The sequence below is a fragment of the Hermetia illucens genome, chromosome 6, assembly GCF_905115235.1.
Source record: "Hermetia illucens chromosome 6, iHerIll2.2.curated.20191125, whole genome shotgun sequence".
Lineage (NCBI taxonomy): Eukaryota > Metazoa > Arthropoda > Insecta > Diptera > Stratiomyidae > Hermetia > Hermetia illucens.
In genome coordinates, this window is record NC_051854.1 from 64075220 (window position 1) to 64094114 (window position 18895).

At 41.2% G+C, this 18895-nt stretch overlaps 1 protein-coding gene and 1 non-coding gene across 2 annotated transcripts; both read left to right on the top strand.

Moving 5' to 3' along the window:
- Positions 1-2513: 2513 nt before the first annotated feature.
- LOC119659530 (uridine 5'-monophosphate synthase) lies at positions 2514-12260 on the top strand. Its single transcript, XM_038067667.1, has 3 exons — positions 2514-2893; positions 2959-3466; positions 11184-12260. Exons 1-3 carry the CDS (start codon positions 2741-2743, stop codon positions 11993-11995), a joined length of 1473 nt encoding a protein of 490 aa, XP_037923595.1. The 5' UTR covers positions 2514-2740; the 3' UTR covers positions 11996-12260.
- Positions 12261-14296: 2036 nt separating this feature from the next.
- Trnak-uuu lies at positions 14297-14369 on the top strand. The gene has a single exon. It is a non-coding gene; the product is annotated as a tRNA-Lys (tRNA).
- Positions 14370-18895: the final 4526 nt, after the last annotated feature.

Consider the following 18895-nt stretch of genomic DNA (forward strand, 5'->3'; position numbering starts at 1 on the left):
GCCGTAAGCCTTAATCGAGCACCGGATCCACAATTGCTACCACCAGGCTTTTCAGAGTGCAACAATATAGTGTCGCAAGAGGAAGAATTATGCTTTTTAGCGTCTGACGCTGGAACTCACTCTCAAGTTGGAGGAAATGAGCATTCCGGGGACTGGGTACTGTCATCGAGGCGCGTACATTGTAAAAACCATTTCGATAGTCAAAGATCCTTGCCGATAAGTCAGGCTTATCCGAGGCATGAATTTAAAATAGCATTTAAAAAATTGAAAATCTGCAGGTTGGTAGCCCACAGATTTTTATCCCTTTTAGTCACATTTTACAAGAAGCAATAAATACTATGCGTGAATTCTTAACCCTGATCTCAAAAGGGAGTCAGCATCTCAGTGGGGAAGCAATGCAATAAATCAATAGTGGGTACCATTGAAGGCCCCACCTACTCCATGAGATACCTAGATGTTACACGGCCATTCAGGTTATAATCACTCGTCTCAAGGCTTGGGACTAGAGTTTATGAAGCATCCCCAAAGATATAAACTTTGAATCTTGCATTTCCAGAATTTGTGCCGCGTGGCCGTTCGAACGAGGTATCGCCAGTACATTTTCGGTATACGAAACGTTTTCTCTCGGCTAACGATCATTCAAATAATTTTTCCTTAACCACCGTTTTACATCTCAGCGGGTAATTATTATACATAAGTTGAGCGCTTCCGCAGTGATTTTTGAAACGATTGCGCAGAGATATTCAAATTATTATTAATTCCTGACCTCACGCTTATGAGTCTTCATAGGACGTCCTCTCCAAGACTGGTGTACTGAACTTTGCGTTTTCAAATATTTCACTCAAAATCCTCTTCAGGAATATTCATTGCACTGAATTTTGTTAGATATAGGACTATTTTTTATATTTTGCCTTTTTATAAGTAATTATGTATGGGGTAGGTAGGTAGGAAGGTATCAGTGACCGCTCCGAGAAGCCTAATTAGTCCTGTGGGGCGCCATTTTGATGCCAAAAACTCCTAAGACCATGACTGCTGTTATGAGAGCAGAGTCCAGCCGGCTTGGATCCTCAGAGTCAGCCCGTAGCATTCACGAAGGAAATGCAACTAGAAATCTCTCTGAGGTCCCCGAAGAATGGTTTATCCAGTGTCCGTAGCCTGACTCTAGCTAGAGCTGAGCAATCGCAGAGGAAGTGCATGAGGGTCCCCTAATCCGCCCCCCTCCCCTTCTCCGCTGTTTCGGCAATGCGAATTGTAGGTTATGCCGATCCTCGCGGTATGGTCCCCTATGGGCGAGTGCCTCGTCTAGAAAGCATTTGCACTTTCCTGGCACGGGATCTCTCGTGATCGGGCTATGTTATAAACGAGCCAAATCCTTCTTGACTTGGCACACCTGATATGCCTTCTCCATTCAAGGCCCGCAGCTCCTTAGTAGTGTGAGTAGACTCCGTCCTTGACAGCCGCCACCAGGACACCGACTGTACCCGCTGCTGTAAGGGCTGCCAAAAGCAGAGCCCCGCCTGGCCAATACGTTAGCCCGCTCATTCCTTTCTATGCTTCTATGCCCAGAGGAGGGTGACCTTGAGCGTGCCGCCCAGACTGTCGTCGTGCGTCCCTGCGCTGTCCCACCAGCCTGTAGGATGTTGTCGCTGAGTATAAGACCCTAATGGCCGCTTGATTGTCGATCAGAATGGTGCCGACTCCATCCACCCGTGGGGAATGCCCAGATTTCCTGAGGTACTTCGTCTAAGATCTTACTGTGGCCGTAGGACTTCACTCCCTAGCATCCGGACTCACGTAGTCTGACGGCACTGTACGCTACAGCGTATTTATTTTGGAGGTCTAGGGGGAGAAGATGCAGGAGTACATTGAGAGCACCTGTCGGGCAGCACTGCAGTGCCCCAGCAGCACCTGCACACGCGGTTCTTTGAATCCTATGAAACTTCGTTCTATTCTATTTTTTGCTCAAAGCCTACCACTATATAATAAAGCCTTACGTTAGGATTGGATGCACCACAGCGGTGTATATCCAGAGAAGCATCCTTGGCCGGAGATTCCATTTCTTTGCAGGCTTAGAAGGCTATACAGGCCTTCTTAACCCTCAGTTCTATGTTCAATCCCTAATTTAGTTTTGGATCCAGGATTGCACCCAGATACTTAACATTGTAGGAAAAAACCAATCTTTGTTCATTAGGTCGTGGTAGGTGGTATTCAGGTATCCTTAGCTTGGTGATGAATACCATCATCAGTAATTATGTATATACATTTTTTTATTTCCAGTCAAAACCATCGTTTCCATTAAAAATCAAACTGATAAATTTTTGCATTTTAATGCTAATAAATCGAAAATAAATTAAAATTAAAAAAAAAATGTCACAAATCCCCAGTTTCATTATTTAATTGAATTCTGCCGTTTATAACGGTCATAACTGCCATCTATTGCCCAGTACAATAAGCTCTGCGAGTCATTCCCATCAGAGTCAATACCTTTCAGTTGGAAAAGTGTTTGACATTTGTCCATGTTTTTAAAAGCCCCCTGCCTGCGTAGTTCTAAAAACGAGAAACATTTCGGCACCGGCTTGGGAACATAGACCCATTGATCGGGCCGGGCTCCATCGGGAGAGGGGAGGTTAGGCCAGTTGTCTTCCAGCAAGTTATACGAGTGGCGCGGGTACACGTGAATTTCAGTTGCGCGGAAGTGGTTGCCGTTGTGTGCACGTAGGATTGACGGAACAAAGTCAGGATGTTAGCGAAACACGAGTCGGAAATGAAGGCCCTGGCGGTTAAGCTGTTCGAGATCAACGCCTTCAAGTTCGGCGACTTCAAGATGAAGGTGGGGATCAATTCGCCCGTTTACTTCGATCTCCGCGTGATAGTCAGCTACCCTGACGTGTTGGTACGTTTCAAAGTTTCCACTGTGGCGCAATAGCCTGACGTTATCAATTTACTTTGATATCATAGGACCAATTATCCAATTTGTTGGTGGAGTACATCAAGCAGAAGAAGCTGACTTGTGACCATGTGTGCGGCGTGCCATACACCGCGTTGCCCATAGCAACCTTGATCTCCATCAAGAACTCCAAGCCCATGCTCGTGCGCCGCAAGGAGGCGAAAGACTACGGGACGAGGAAAATGATTGAGGGCAAGTACAATGCTGGGGACAATTGTTTAATAATCGAGGACGTGGTCACGTCGGGCTCAAGTATTCTGGACACAGTCAAGGACCTGCGGGCGGAGGGCATAGCAGTCACGGATGCTGTGGTGGTGGTGGATCGCGAGCAGGGTGGCGCGGCGAACATCGCAGAGAACTCGGTCCGCATGCATTCGCTTTTCACCCTTTCCTACCTGTTGAACGTCCTCCAGGAAGCTGGGAAAGTCGAGGAGGCAACAGTTCAATCGGTGGCCAAGTACATTGCAGGCTGCCAGATCAGGAGCGACGGCACTTTCATGAGCGACCAGCCGAAAATAGGTAATTGATTGGTATCCTGTTTGCAAGAAAAAGTTCAAAACTTTCCATAAATCATCCTCATCGCCGGGAAACTAAGTTAGCTAATTAGTGGCTCACGTCGCCCCGTCGCGCTTATCATCTGAACAAACGCTTGAGTTGTAAAATCTCCAGACTGCTGATAAGTTGATGTGCAATGCGATTCCACAATTGAATATATCGCGACGTTTCTGGAGTCGTGTTACATAAACTCGATTTGATTGAGCCAGCATAAAAGCTGGTGACATTGTTTATGCCAGATTTATCGAGGAAAATAATTGTTTTGAGGTTTTGGTGCTATTCATCACGTTTTTTTTAAGAGATTATGTTTAATTGAAAATTCACTAGGTTATCTCTCTCGGAGGGGCTGAATTGATACAAACAATCCCTTTGTAGCATTCTAAAGGGGGGACTACCTGAACAGAGTTTTATGGTGGGGTGGGATGGATACGCTTTGCGGTTGAGTTATATCGCCTTATACTGCAATGTGTTGATATATGATTATCTAATGGCCAGTCTAAGGATATAATCCACCAGATGCACTTGATTGAGCACTTCTACAGGGTTGCTATACCCGAGCTTGTATCCTTCCACCGCGACAGTGTGGGGCGGTCCTAGACTCGCCATATGTTTGTACTGAATGTGAAGTCGTACACGAACGAGCTGGATTTTTCAAAATGCTCGACCACTTTCGCAATACAAGTCGCAAACGCTCATGCTATCACTCTATCACCGTACGTATGGTTTCAATCGGAAAATTGGTGGCTTCACAGGCTAGACTGTCCTTCAGAGACTCCAAATTTCGATGGAATTTTTTACAGGTCATCTTCTCTGACTTGTCACAAATTTAATAATCCAATCGGTTCAAATCGGGGCTGCACGAAGTCCAATCTTCCTTGCGTATAAAATACATCACATGGTCTTCTAGCCACTGTTGAAACGGAATGTGATCCCGCAGAATCCTGTTGGAAGACCCAATCGATACTGTCAAGCAGAGTATCGCTCAAGGAATTTACTACCAACTCTAATACGGTATTTCGCTAGACAGCATCCGATGTCTTCACTCCTTTCTCGTCATGGATGGGACGAGCACCATACCTTGATGTTTCTCCCCAAACCATCACAAACGAGAGGTTAGGATCGCGCTAGAGCTATTGAACTTGTTCAGAAGCTTCGGCAGACGATCAAGCATACAACCTATCGTTTTGGTGATTTAATCTCCGTTCTATAGTAAACAAGTTTTGTTTTAACCGCCCTTTACGGCACAAGTGCAACAGTTTTTTCGTACTTTCGTACTCGTAAGGCCTTCAAACACGCCATAAGGAGCTGTTCAGTGCATCGTTTATATGTAGATCTCGTCTTTTAATACATGCGAGAGAGTTCTCGGTGTGATTTTAATTTCTTCAGCCATCGTTTTCTGTTGACTCGCTGGGTTACGGTTGATGGGCGAAGGTACATCCTCCACCACCCTCTTACTACGGGCAGAACGGGGCCGCCCACTTTCCGCTCGGCTAACAACATTTCCAGTCTCTCTGTATAACTCGACAACACGATATACGAAACATTCGGTAACTTTTAACGGCTTCAGCAGCACATGAATCTGATTTCTAGTGTTGCCTGTTTTTTGAATGCCAATAGTAATCCAACCAACATCAAATCGCATTGGTCAAACGGGAAGAATTATGATCTAGGGTCGAAAATCGCAACCGATAACAGCTACTACAATAAAATCTGTGTACGGTTGTTGGCAGCCAACAGAGCCTATTTCAGCTTACATAAACTGCTCCGCTCGAAACGTCTCACCATAGCGTCAAAACTCTTACTGTACAAGACAACGATCTTGCCAGTCTTCATGTATACCTCGGAGACTTGGATTCTCAGCAAGAAAAATTGCGAACTCTTGACCGCATTCGAAAGAAGAATCCTCCGAAGAATTCTTGGCCCTCTACATGAGGATGGACGACTCCGTAGCCTACATAATGACTAAATCTATGAGTGATACCATGACCATGACTTTGGCGCAAAACAGGGATGTCTGGAGTTCCTTATTAAGGCAGGCCTAGGCTGGTTGTTGTTGCGCCGTTGATGATGATGGATAGTAATCGCACGCTCATGAAAATTATTCCACTCCATTTTGGCTACTTTGGAATGCGGTGGCCGTTGTAATGTAGATCCGTGTTTAGAAGGTTGTAACATTGCTTTCTACTCGGTTGCCACTTTCGTAGTGTAAAATTTCTCTATTTCGGAATGCAGTGATGGAATATATATGGCCAGGTTAGGTGTTTGGTTGGTGCATAATTTTTTAGTTTATATATATCAATGATGTTACTACACATATATTTTATTTAAAAATTATTTGATTTATTTCAAATTCTATTCATAAATCAATGTCTGCGACCTCCGAGAGGCGTCTGCCCTAATTAGGACATGGGTGAAGGATTCAAGATCTGTGGGCACGTCCGCTACGGCATTGCATCCCTGAGCAGATGCAACAAACCGGTAGTGTTGAGTTCTGACTTGATGTCGAGTACAGGGTCGTGAAAGTCTTCAGCTCCGCAGGACTTGCAACAAATTCTTCGCGATTGGCTGTCTGGAGGCCAAGTAGCGTCCACCACTTTTCAAGCATCCCATTAGACTGCGGGTGGTATGCGTTTGACGCCGAAGAGTTTGCCTAACTCTGAGAAAGGGAGGGCTCAAACTACATTCCGGTGATTATAATTGGCGGCACACCAAAGCGTGGAATCCAATCTCAACAGGTCCTGAACCTGTCGATGATTTTGAGGCAATATCTGAAACCGTGCTAGTGATGGAGTATTTAATTCCGAGGTACGCGGTTAATAACCCACGGTCATGAATGCTGCAGTTCCGTTGAGCGAGATTCAGCTGTTTGGAAAAGCAGCTCAACGGTTGCCAGATTTTGTTTACTTTTTGTAGAAGCAGCACCTACGGCAATGTCTGAGGTATCGATGAATACGGGTAGGGGGGCATCTTGCTGAGGGAATACCAGAAGTGTATCCATTCACTAGCTATTGGTTGTTGATCTCAAGCGCTTGGACACCCTCTGGAGATCAGGAGTAATCAAGTGGCCGTGGAATTTACACTTTTCAACGTTGAGTACTAGACCGACTTCAAAAACACTTTTAAAAATGAATTCGAGATGCTCTAAATGCTTGAATTTAGAGGGAGATGTAACCAGCCCATCATTCGAATATACGGAACAGAAATGGAAATCTCGCAGCACAGAGTGGATGAACCTCTGGAAGCCGGGTTGTACAGTCCAAAAGTCATGCTAGTGAACTCGGCCGTTTTCGAAATGTCTTTGAGAGCTACAGGGATTACTTTATGCCTTGATTAAGTCTAAGTTCGAGAAAATACGGTAGTTTGTAATATAGTGCTCAAAATAGTGGATGAGGGGAATGGGGTATTGATATGGAATGATTTGAGCATTTAGACGTCTGTAGTCGCCACAAGGTGTCTATTCGCAATTGGGTTTAAGGACCATGTGAAGTGGCGAAGACCAACAAGTGTCTGAAAGTCTCCGCTTAGGAAGTTCTCAGAACTTTTCTGTGCAACTGTGGGCTTTCGTGGTGACAATGGACACGTATTAGAAAAGATCGGGTGCTGAACATCATGCTTAACGGACTCGGAGAGAATACGTTCGGTAGTGATGTTGCGGTATTTTTGTGTTGTTACATTTCAGGTAGCAGTCGCCAGAACTCCCGACAAGCCTATTTGGTAAGAAATTGCAGGTGCTGGTACATTTCATAGACTTTTCGGCGAACCTACGCCTACCTACGTCGAAGTTCCCGACGATTTACTACCCGATCGCCCATGTCGAGAGGCGGATTTTTACCTTTATTTAGTCCTACTTCTCTAACACAAATCATCGACGACCTCTGCCGACTCATAAACGGTAGTTGTTAATGCTGCTACCTTCTGCTGCAGCTAAACGACCTGGATTGATATATCGTGACCTACCTCATGAGTTTTGTTTGCGATGACAGCTAATGTGTTCAGAGACCCTAAATCAGCACATGTCAGGGTGGCATGTGTGCTCTCCGGGAGCCTCTGCTGCTATAAAAGCTGAAGCAGCTCGGTACCGACTTTGTCACTACCCGACTGCTTTATTTAGTCATCTCACTCACTGACAGACGCTTTATGAGCGGCTCCTTTAGTCTCTTGTAAGAGCAGCCCTGGAGACCTTCGGAGACAAGCTTATTTGCCTCCTTATCTAGCCCAACCAGCACGTGATTGAACCGAATGCCATCCATTGTGGCGCCGGCTAAAGCGGAGGATTCACGCTGCTGGGTTCCTACACCATAACGACGGCACCCGTACGGTCACGGCAGTTATCGAGGAGTCATCGTCAGTGACTAGGCGAGACAAAAACGACCTTGTGATGTTGTGCCGAATAATGACGAGCGCGAAAGGAAGCGTTTATTGAAACGCGTTGATTTTTTCTATTCTCGTTCAGGATGGTACCCATACTCCTAGTTTTTAAACCTTACGCATGGATTTTAAATGTTGAACGATGGTTAAATGATTGTAACATATTGGCAATTTTTCTTGTTATTTGACGAGTATTATCATGGTCTCATCCAAGTTTGGTAATCGTTCGGAGTGTAATATGTACTTTAAGTCAAATTTTTTCCTCTTTGAAGGATGAATACCACCTTCGACCTTTTTTTCTGTCGATAGCACCTTCACCATATAAGGCACACTTGTTCCTGGCAACCTTAGCTGCTTTTGCTCCACGATAAAAAAGACGGAAATTTTTCTTTTTTTTTTATCAATTTGACACTTCATAGTTCTGAGTCTAGAAATAAACATTTTTTTCTTCTATTCGAAAAATTTTACTTTTTCCAAAAATTTAATTTTGTTCGGCGACACAGTTAACGTTTATTTATTAAAACCAATGGTACATTAAGGTATGACTTTCGAAGAAAATTGTGCAAAATTTTCATAAAGGAATATTAAAAAATAAGGCAATGGCAACAATTATTCGGAATTGCCCGGAAAAAGGTAGAATTGCGTTACCCCCTCAACTCGCTGTTGGATAATCTGAAATCAAAAAATCTAAATCCTTTCATGAGATCACTTTCCCCAGGTAACGTTCCCAGGGGTTTTCGAAATTTCAATTTTTCACTTTTTGAGAAAACTTTGAAGTGAAAAACGCGATTTTTATAGAAAATTTAATTTATTAATTATTTAATTTAATATACTTATATGGACAGAAATTTCAAACAAAATTTCAGAAGGATCGGTGCAGTAACTTTGGAGTTATGAAGGGCACTGACTTTGAAAACTTGAGTTGATGACGCTTTGATATTTTGAACACTAAAAAATTTGGAATAAAATCTTCATAAACGAGTTTTATTGGCTTAGCTCACACTGATGCATCGATGCTAGGTCCATACAGAATGTTGCTATCATGAGATCTAAAGCATCTTTTTGCTCCTGTCTACGACGAATCCTGCCTTCTTTTGTCTGTTTTTCAGCTCCCTGCTTCGCTCGGCTTATCGCGTCCATACACGGGCGATTGGTCAATGCCTTGCATGAAGGTTAGTAAAGGAAAGCACCTTCATTGAAGCTGCAATCTCAGCGGTGACAGAGTTTCCACTCAAGTGCTTTAGTCAGATTTTCCAAATAAGTTGGTTCGAACTCTCATTATTTTTCTGCGTAAAACTTCTGGTATGTTACATTGCAACAAGAGGGTATCTTTGCTCAAACCTTCATAGATAGCCTTGATGGGATTCAAAACATCCTTGGGAAGAGCACTATACGTGTGTTTGAACCAATCCAATGCATTGGCAGCTGCATTTTTTGCCATTCGAACCATGAATCCGCGCATAGTCATGTATAGGTTGTGGTTGCTTAAACGTGACCCCCTCTTAATGTGTGACCTATCCGCTGGCGCCTTTCGATCACATGCATACGGGTGGCAGGCCTGTGCATCAACCAAGTTTCTCGTTTCAAATAGCATCAGACCAGCTCCAATGATACTTCACCAACAGTTTTTCACGATGTGTTACTTCCAAATAACTGCTCAGAAAGAACACTAGCGCGGAACAGTCTCAATTTGATCTTGGTGTTTAGATAATTGCATTTTCAGATTTTAGACAAGGCAGCGGAAGCGAAGCTAGCGTTGTTAATACGTCGGGCAAAATCCAGTTCGGTGCCGTCGGCCGAAACCGCATTTCCTAGATATAAAAATTGATTGACCACTTCGATGCTCTGCCCATTAATGTAGATAGGGACAGTGCGATGGTCCATCAGACTTAGAACCTTGGTTTTACCGGTGTTTATCTTCAAACCAACTCTACTTGCCTCCCTTTCCAAATCCAGAGCCATTTGGCCAAGGTCCATGATCTGGTAAGAGAGCAAACAGATGTCATCAGCGAAGTGGAGGCGTTTGCGGAAGGATGTCATCGTCTATTGAATTCCTCCATGTCCTCCGGTCAAAGCAGCATGAAGAACGTCACCGATAACAAGAAGAAAAAATATCGGTGACTGCCTTCTCTTCTGGCCCCATTGCCCATTAGAGGGGAGAATGGGTAGACACTGCTAATGCCAATGTGCGAATTGAGGCTATGACTTTTCGCGAGATAGTAATTAATAACCCATTCACATTATTCCGCTTTTGTCGTAAAAGGTCACTGAAAGAAATAAAAAATGTCTGAGACAGCAAATATTTGTACTTATTATCTTTTTACAACGTTATACAGTTCTCGGATTTTGTCCCGTTTGATAACCTGCTCGTTTGGATCGGGTTCGGTTTTTCTTTTGATCGTAAGTTTTCTCGAAACTTCTCCTCGATACCCAATATGTCATATCAGTTGCGAATGTTATCATTTCGGACCTGATCATAGTCCTCTATAATCGGCGCCCTTTGTCTTCGGTGCCTGTCCAACTTTCCAACCCACAGATGGCAAACGATGCTGGGGATTGAATTTAAGAGTTTTAAACAAATTTGTTACTGATAGATCTCAATAAAGACTGGAAAACATAATAGTAGAGCAATAAATACCAACAGACGCTTCCGATGTAGAGGAAAAGTTAGTGAGACTTCCAACGCAGTATCCCTAAACATATTTATGTTTCAAGCACACATTCGTAATACCATCATTTATATTTGGGTTGGCTAGCAACGGCCATCAGATCGACACATTGTCATCCGTAGTGAAGTAAAGGGGGTTTTGTTATCGAGTTGGAAGAAGGGAGACTACTTTGCGATGGTTGTACACTTCCCTTGCGTGTTACGTTTACGTTCAAGGTCAATATGAGTCCAATTTAAGTAACGAAGGTGATATCGTGACAAAAGGAGATGTTGCTGCCAATATGATTGATTTTGATTCCCAGTATTACGCTTTGATAAAAGCTGTGATAGTAATAGTAGTAGTAATAGTAGGAAAGTTTATTTAAAACATTCAAACTAGAAATCTGCTATGATATTAGTAACCAGAAGTAAAAGTCGTTTTAAGGAACCAAATTGAAGAGATCTATTACAACTAATCCAAGAATATCCACGAAAATAAGGAAATTCAGAAGCATAATCAGTAGGGTCATAAATCTGACTTTATTATCATCATCAACAACGAAACTAACAAGAAAAAAATATATTCATTCATGTTACTAATTATCATTCGTAGCAATAAGCATATCAATCAATGAGACTGAATATAGATATTATTGTAAATTACAGTGAACGAGTTCTCCCGAACTAAAATGAGATTTGAAGCCCGGGCTGATTTGGCAAAAGCAAAAATCGCCAAAGATTTATTCAAACTGATGGCAACAAAAAAGACAAATTTGTGCATAGCTGCAGACGTAACAAGCACTGATGAGATTCTAAAGATCGCCGAAGTATGTGGACCGCATATTTGTTTGTTAAAAACGCACGTGGATATTATAGAAAATTTCAACATTTCCTTCGTACAAGCACTCAAATCGCTCGCCGAAAAACATAATTTCCTAATCATGGAGGACAGAAAATTTGCCGATATTGGCAATACAACGGCTCTACAATATGCCAATGGCATATACAAAATCGCAGAATGGGCAAACTTAGTAACAGTTCATTCATTACCTGGGCAGAGTATAATTCAAGGAATCAAATCGGTTGCTGCAAATGTCGAGTCTCGTGGTGTGTTCCTTCTGACGGAAATGTCATCTCAAGGGAATCTGATTAACGACAAATACAAAGAAGGAACTATAAAGATGGCAACTGAAGGATTAGACACAGATTTTATAGCCGGTATTGTTTGCCAAAGTGCTGAATGTTTTGCCTTCCCCGGTCTAATTCAACTGACGCCGGGCGTTAAGATTGATGAAGGATCCGACAACTTGGGACAAAGGTACAACACGCCCGAGTTTGTAGTGAAAGAGAAGGGAGCTGATATTGGAGTGGTAGGACGGGGGATTTTGAATGCAAGCAGTATTGAGAAAGCGGCTTCATTGTATCGAGATCGACTTTGGTCAGCGTATTGTGATCGTGTTGGATTAAGCGCAAATTGAATGTGTCCTTATAAAGTAATATTCAATTCATTCGTTTCATTTCGGTATTTTTTTTCTTTAATGTGAAATCGAAAGATTATTTTAGTGGGATTATTTCTTATATTTTTTTGTATTCGGAATTTAAATAACGGTTTTTGAAACCGTGAATTTAGGGTAGGCTAAAAGCGAAGAAAAGACATTCTTAAAAATACAACAATCTTGTTGATTCTCATCTATTTTTTGAACTTTACCTCAAATAAATTCAATTGAAATTTAGTAAGTTAAAGTGAGCGTTATTATTCCCAACTTATCACAATCTATACTGACGCCGGATTCGAGCCACACATCATTATAACTGATTTTTTCTCAATAGTGCTTTACTCGGAAGATTCGCTTAGCAGCCGTCATAACATTAATCGATTTTACACTATGGAATAGCACTATTTGAAACGAAATGTGTGCTCCTGAGGCAGGAGAGCCGCAAATGGTTTTTAAGTTACAGCCGACAATGTTACACTTCTCTAGTCGTCAAATTTCCTTGATTTGTTTAATTAGTGGTTTGTAGTTCGTCTTCATCTCGATGTAATTCCATTCCATTCAATGCTTTTGTTATCGGAGAAAGCGAAATTTGGTGGGTATATGGAAATTATGAAATACCATGCATACAGCAAGTGAAGTAAATTTACGTGGAGTTTAAAGGGAGGCTCCCCAAACATGCAAAGGAGGGATCAGGGCCTTGAAGTGTGTTAGAGCACTTCATTCAAGACCGTAATGGTACACTGCAGCATTACAGTACCCCATAGGAGGCAATGTGGTCAGCATTGCGCTCACTCGCAGGATCTTATTTCAGATATTGGATGAGATGCAGGGGAGTGAGGACTCAAAATGCGTGCTCCAAAAAACAAACAGGTCTCGTTCTCAAAACCTATCCAACCGAACAATCAGACAAAATCACAGTAATGTATCGATACAAAATCTAGGTCTCAGTATAAGTATTAATATAAGACACAATTCTGGAAGTTTGAATGCAATCCAACTATTTCTATCAAAGTTATGGTCAAAGTTCTGTATTTCTTTGAACTTCGACATGTGTGATGTCACCATCATACCGCTACATCATTCTACGTCGAATTTAAGGGGATGTCCCCATACATACAAAAGGGGGCTGTAATTTTTTTCACCAAATATAGTCAAGTGAAAGGTCTCGATTAGTACTTTCCGAAGCCGATCTTAGTTTTGACATTTGTTGGAAAGCCCGGAGAGTGCGGTTGGTCGAAATTAATCATTTCTTTCACGGATCCATTCTCAGAAACTACCCAACCGAAAAATCAGGAGGCTGCCACTATATGGTGTCTAGGCTCCGAAATATCTTCCATACCGATATCTGTTCAAATAAAGTTAATAATAGTATATTACTATAAGTTTTAGTAATTGGCAGCAAAACCCGCCTCAAGTTCAACCTAGCACCACGAAAACAGCAATGTAGGCTATGATATATAGCTAAGTTTGGTGGAAATTGCACTATTACTAACTAAGTCATAATAGGTCAAAATTGTTGCTTCGTTACAAATTCAAGACTTTTATCGTTAATATCAATCGAGAGTAGATATTCTCTCATAACATATTACGTGCTACATACTTATGGAACAAACGCACACTCTAATGTCTTTATAAAAGAAATACACAAAACCTTTCATACCTAAAGCGTCCAGTTTCCGGTTTCCGGACTTGTTTTCATCGGAGTGTTGCAGCATAGACCACGTTGGTATGTAAATATACACCTCAATACATCAATATAAAAAGACCGTGTACCGTGTAAACGGCCCTTCGATTTCGACATGAAATGATTATAATTTATGGAGTATTTCCGCAAAGTTACAAAATATGGAGCGACTAAGGTGAATTTTCGATTTAGAGGAATCCGACTTGGAGATTGAATGATGAAAGGTCAAAAAGTTGGAGTTAGAGAATAATTTTGGCTTAGAGAGGTGCGGCTATAGTGCCACTTGGGGTTGGGGGGAATGGCGTTTCATCCTTTTTCACCTCCTACTTCATCAGTACAAAGTAGCTTTGTACTGATGAAGGGGGTAAGTTGTTCCCGAAGTATATATCTACCCTGTAAAATAAAAATTGTAGTTTGGAGTAAGCTACTGGTCTATCAATTTTATGCTTAACTATAAATAGAACACAATATCTAACTTTTTAGCAATCTAGGAATGTTTTAGTGTACTCTAAGTCAATAGAAGAAAAGTGGAGGAAGAAAGTGTTCAAATAGATATACCCCCGTGTTGAACTGAGAGATTTGGCAACAACCCCATATGGGCCCGGGTAGCTCAGTCGGTAGAGCGTTGGACTTTTAATCCAACGGTCCAGGGTTCAAGTCCCTGCTCGGGCGGAGCTTTTTTCGTTTATATTCTGAAAAATACATTAACTCACGAATTTCTGGAAGAATTTATTTTGCGGGATAAAAGTTGATTGGTCGGAGGAGGGCACAACAGAAAGCTCGACTCCATTACCAAGGAACTCTTAATAACATTTCGTTACTAAATAATTGCTCAAAATGGTTGTCTCAGTTTATTAGTTGTCGGGGGAAAACCGTATTCAAAGTAATTTTCTTAACTTATCCTGTGGTTAGAAAACAATTGTCCGAAAGGCTGTAGTCAAAGGGTAGGTAGTGTCCGCGGCTTTGCGACATGTGAAGCACTTCATTCGCCTTTTCCAGAGACAATTTTAAAAGGGAATGCATGCATGAATAATATGTAATATTCTTCCCTTTTCTTCCACTTTAGCAATTTAATTTTTGTTGTACGGCTCGTAGTCTTCCCAAAGAGGCTTTTCACAATGTGAAGTGGTCTTCAATTGGGAGCTTTTTATTGGAATTTGGAGGGAAGTTGCACATGATGGCAGGCGGTGATAACGAATTCGAATGTGGATAGAAAAGGGGAGGAAAAGTTAGCAATCGAAAGTGATGAAATTGACTGAGAGTGCTAGCGTTTTACTATGAACTTGAACTAGAAAATTTCCAATTGACTAACAAAGTTGATGACCATAAACTGTTAAGGAATTACCGCATGGAAAACAAAGATAAATAAATAAGGAAGCAAATGGGGAAAATGTCGGAACGTGAATCTGCCGTGAGTAGTATTTGTATTCTATTGCTGATAGTTAATCAGCATCGCATTCCGCTTTTGGATTTTCATTGGCCTGAGAATATGATCTATTTTGAAAGAGTGGCATTCCTCCTCGAAACGGATAGTGCTGCTTTCCATTTGCCTCTGCCTCTTTATCTTAATAAACCTTGCAAGTAGTTTTCGAATTCCTATTCTCATTGAATTTTGAGGGTTTGATGTAGCGATCGACTTGTTCCGGCTAATCGCTTTTTTAAGTCCGGAGATCTAAAAGCTTGTCTCTGTCTTCTTACCTTGCATTTGACTAGGACCAGCTATAATATTCTATGCGATGTACTACTTTTTGGAAGATTAGCGTTGAATTTCAACAGGACAGAGAACGAATGCGAATCAAAATGAAATCGAAAAATACTGCATATATTGCTTAAATTCAGGAGATGTTTCCCCACACTGTCGATCGGAGCAAAGAATAGACTTCACATACAAAGAAAAAAGAAGCCTTCACTGTCTGCTCTAGAAATACAGGGAGCAACCGCACCAGGCGGAGAAGTTTTAATAATAAGTCAGCAGGATGAAACCATATACAACTCAATGCTCATTCTGTCAAACCAAAAAGGAAAATTTGATTTCAAACCGTATGAGCACATTGGAGTTGAATGTTTAGATAAATTGTTCAATAATCAGAATATCAGCGAATTAAAAATCTCGACAAATGAAGACGACGCACAAATAATGCCACTACCCAGTATGGAAGAAGGGGGTCATGGAAACCACCGGCTTGAGAATCATAAGTCGCCTGGAACCGCTGAAATTATAGTTGAACTGTTTAAATGTGGAAGCGACCAATTACACCAAGCGGCTATTCAACTTATGCTCAAAGTTTAAGACAGCGAATCAATGCCTAATGAGTCTTTTACACAAAACCTTAAAAAGGATACTACCACGCAGTGCAGCATAATATATTTTTCGCTGTTCTGTTGTCAGATCTGATGGGGAAACCTACGGTAGCATAACCACGCTAAAATTATTCACAGCGTAATTGGGTATCCCAGTTAAGTTAATAAGAATAGCTAAGCAGACCTTGATGAATATGCGAAGCCAAATAAAAGCAGTGGAATCACTCCGGAGACCTTTCATCACCAACACCGGTCTAAAACCGGGGAATTTGCATCATGCATCCTTTTTAATCTGGTTTTGGGAAAGTTATCTGTGATGCTGATATGAATGCCAGAGGCATCATCCTCTTCAAGCCCATCCAACTACTGGCCAATGTTAAGGATGCCGTCATGACAGAAAGAAAAACTCTAGATATACAAATCGCTTTCGACCATATCTACAAACACACCAGATACCGCTGGTTAACTGAAAATAATAAAGGTAGGTAGATATCTAGGGCCAAAAATTACAAGTGATTAACAGCTATGACGACGAAATGCGCACACAATAGTTGTCAGTAAACAGAGCAAAGTAAACTTACAAACAAGTTCTTACTTTACATGAATGTGATTTTGCCAGTTCTCTTGTATTCCTAGAAGGCTTGCGTTCTTAGCACGAAAAACTTCGAACTCTTATCCATGTTTGAGGAATTCTCCGAAAGAAGTTTTTTTCTTAAGAGGTGGAAATCTTGAAAAGACTCACCTCAGCGTTCACGATCCCTGAGAGTATGGGATTTTTACCCACTAAAACCACTTCTCGCCAAGCTATGACTAAGATTTCGCCATCCAGCAGCTTTCTTTGATATTTGAGTTTAGTTTTTATTGGGAAAATACCCTGTGGCTACCCCAGCACTTTGGTTAGCTTCGCTGTTTCTCAGTAGCTTATATCTTTTGGCATTCTTTATGCTAACAAGTCGTTTGGCGTTACTCTTTTCAGTTGTCTCGTTATATCAGCGATATCAGTCGTTATTTTTCGTTATTGTGAACGTCCATATGGGCCTTATCTGCTTATAAATTAGCAGCTTGTTGTCAACTGTTAGCAGGGAGCTCCTCCGCAATAGCCAGTACATCTGCCTGTATCTGGCATTTAGCTCGTCTTTCTTTCTTAGGATGTATCTTTTTTTAGACGAGCTTAGCATCGAGTATCATACCTAATTATTTGACCTCACTCGCCTGCGGCACATCTATTCCGTTCATAATGACTTTAGCTTGATTCTCTCTTTTCCCTGGGAAGTTAATGTACATTGATTTTCATTCGTTTAATTTTATTTGCCATTTCTTGGTCCATTCTACAATGTTGTCAATAGCTGTTTGTAGCTTTATTTTTGCTTCTTCCGTAGTTTTACCCGTGGTAAGGATAGCAGTATCATACGCAAACAATCTCGTTTGTAAACTCGTCCTTTGGTAAAGCGCGCGTGGAATTTGATTCATTTCGCAAATTAAGTTTCCAAATAATTCCTATGAACTTCACCCTTGGAGCACTAGAGGGGGAGGGCCTGAGTCGTTGCATGTTTCTTATTTTTTTTTGATATTATTTTTATTTTTCTTTGGTATTATTTTTATTTATCATTTCGTTTATTCGCCTTGAGACGAAAATTCGAGATATTCTTGTATGTGAATATTTATCAGAAATGTTCGACAGCGGTATAAAATTTTCGCTCCAGCCTAAACAAACGTGAAATCTTTACCCACAGCCTAAACAAACATGTCTGGCCGGATGACCGAATCATTTTTCGTTCAATCATCGGCCGCCTGAACAGACAAAACTGACAGACCAATTGCATGCCATCCACGTTGCGGTCGCTGGTCAAACTCTTGAGGTCAAACTGAATGTGGATGGGGGGCTTGAGGAAATCAACTGAAGCCCATGACCGTATGCTTGCCTGTATTGTGCGAAAAGATCAGCTTAAAATGGCGTCGTAGGGGATCAGGACAGATACGCCTAGGAATATTTTGCTGTAAACAATAAAATTGGCTTTTTATTCCTTATTTATGTTATATTATGTTTTTGAGTGTCTAGGCGTGCAAAAGTGAATGCTTTCTGAACCACTAGAAAACTAATAATAACAGAAAAATTTTTGTGCAAAGTTAAGTTTTGCGGAAAATCATGTTAAATTAAGAGTCGGAGGCTGGAGCGCCCTGTCTTATGGTTTAACTAATTAAAGTTTAGACATACAGGATGAGATCGGTTAACCTCAACTATTTTTGGAAAACTTTACCAAGCGCTGATAGTTAAACATGTAAACTGGTCTATGATGGTATCGTCTTGTTGTTGTCATGGTACGGTTCGCCCAATATTCAAAGTCGGTGGTGCGCTGACTGCAGTCAAATAGTCTTATTCATAGTCAGGATTTATGCTGCCCATTCTCATGAAAATTGCATTTTTATGCGCAAAAATAATTCAAAGCTTTCAGGTCGAAGGACAAAGAATTTTGTGGTTGACAACCATGTGGATGTCCTTTAATTATCTGCACAAACCCCGAGATTAATTCTATCAAAAATCTCTGGGAAATAGTTGACATCTTTGTAAAAGAAATTAAGTACAAAAAGGACGAATGAAACAAAAACAAACACCGTCATCGAGGAAAATGGGCGAGACTTGGATCAGATTAATTGGCTTGTTGAATCTATACTTCAGCGCTGTTCTGCAGTTAGTACTGTGAAAGGATATATGATAAAAAATTGAATTTTAAATTCGCTAGTTTATTAACTTTTTCATTTCTGTTAGTCTTGTTAAAAAATTAACACTTTAAACGGATGAACACGTTTTTCCACCTAAAAAATTGTTGAAAACTATTAGGTTGTTGCAAATGAAATGTCGGATTTTTCAATGAAGTGAAGTTAGTTATGATTTTAAT

Excerpts from the sequence above, each read along its gene's own strand:
- LOC119659530 (XM_038067667.1), top strand. The coding sequence starts at position 2,741 with ATGTTAGCGAAACACGAGTCGGAAATGAAGGCCCTGGCGGTTAAGCTG. Across the intron at positions 2,894-2,958 it reads TCAGCTACCCTGACGTGTTG|GACCAATTATCCAATTTGTT; the intron begins GTACGTTTCAAA and ends TTGATATCATAG. Across the intron at positions 3,467-11,183 it reads GAGCGACCAGCCGAAAATAG|TGAACGAGTTCTCCCGAACT; the intron begins GTAATTGATTGG and ends TGTAAATTACAG.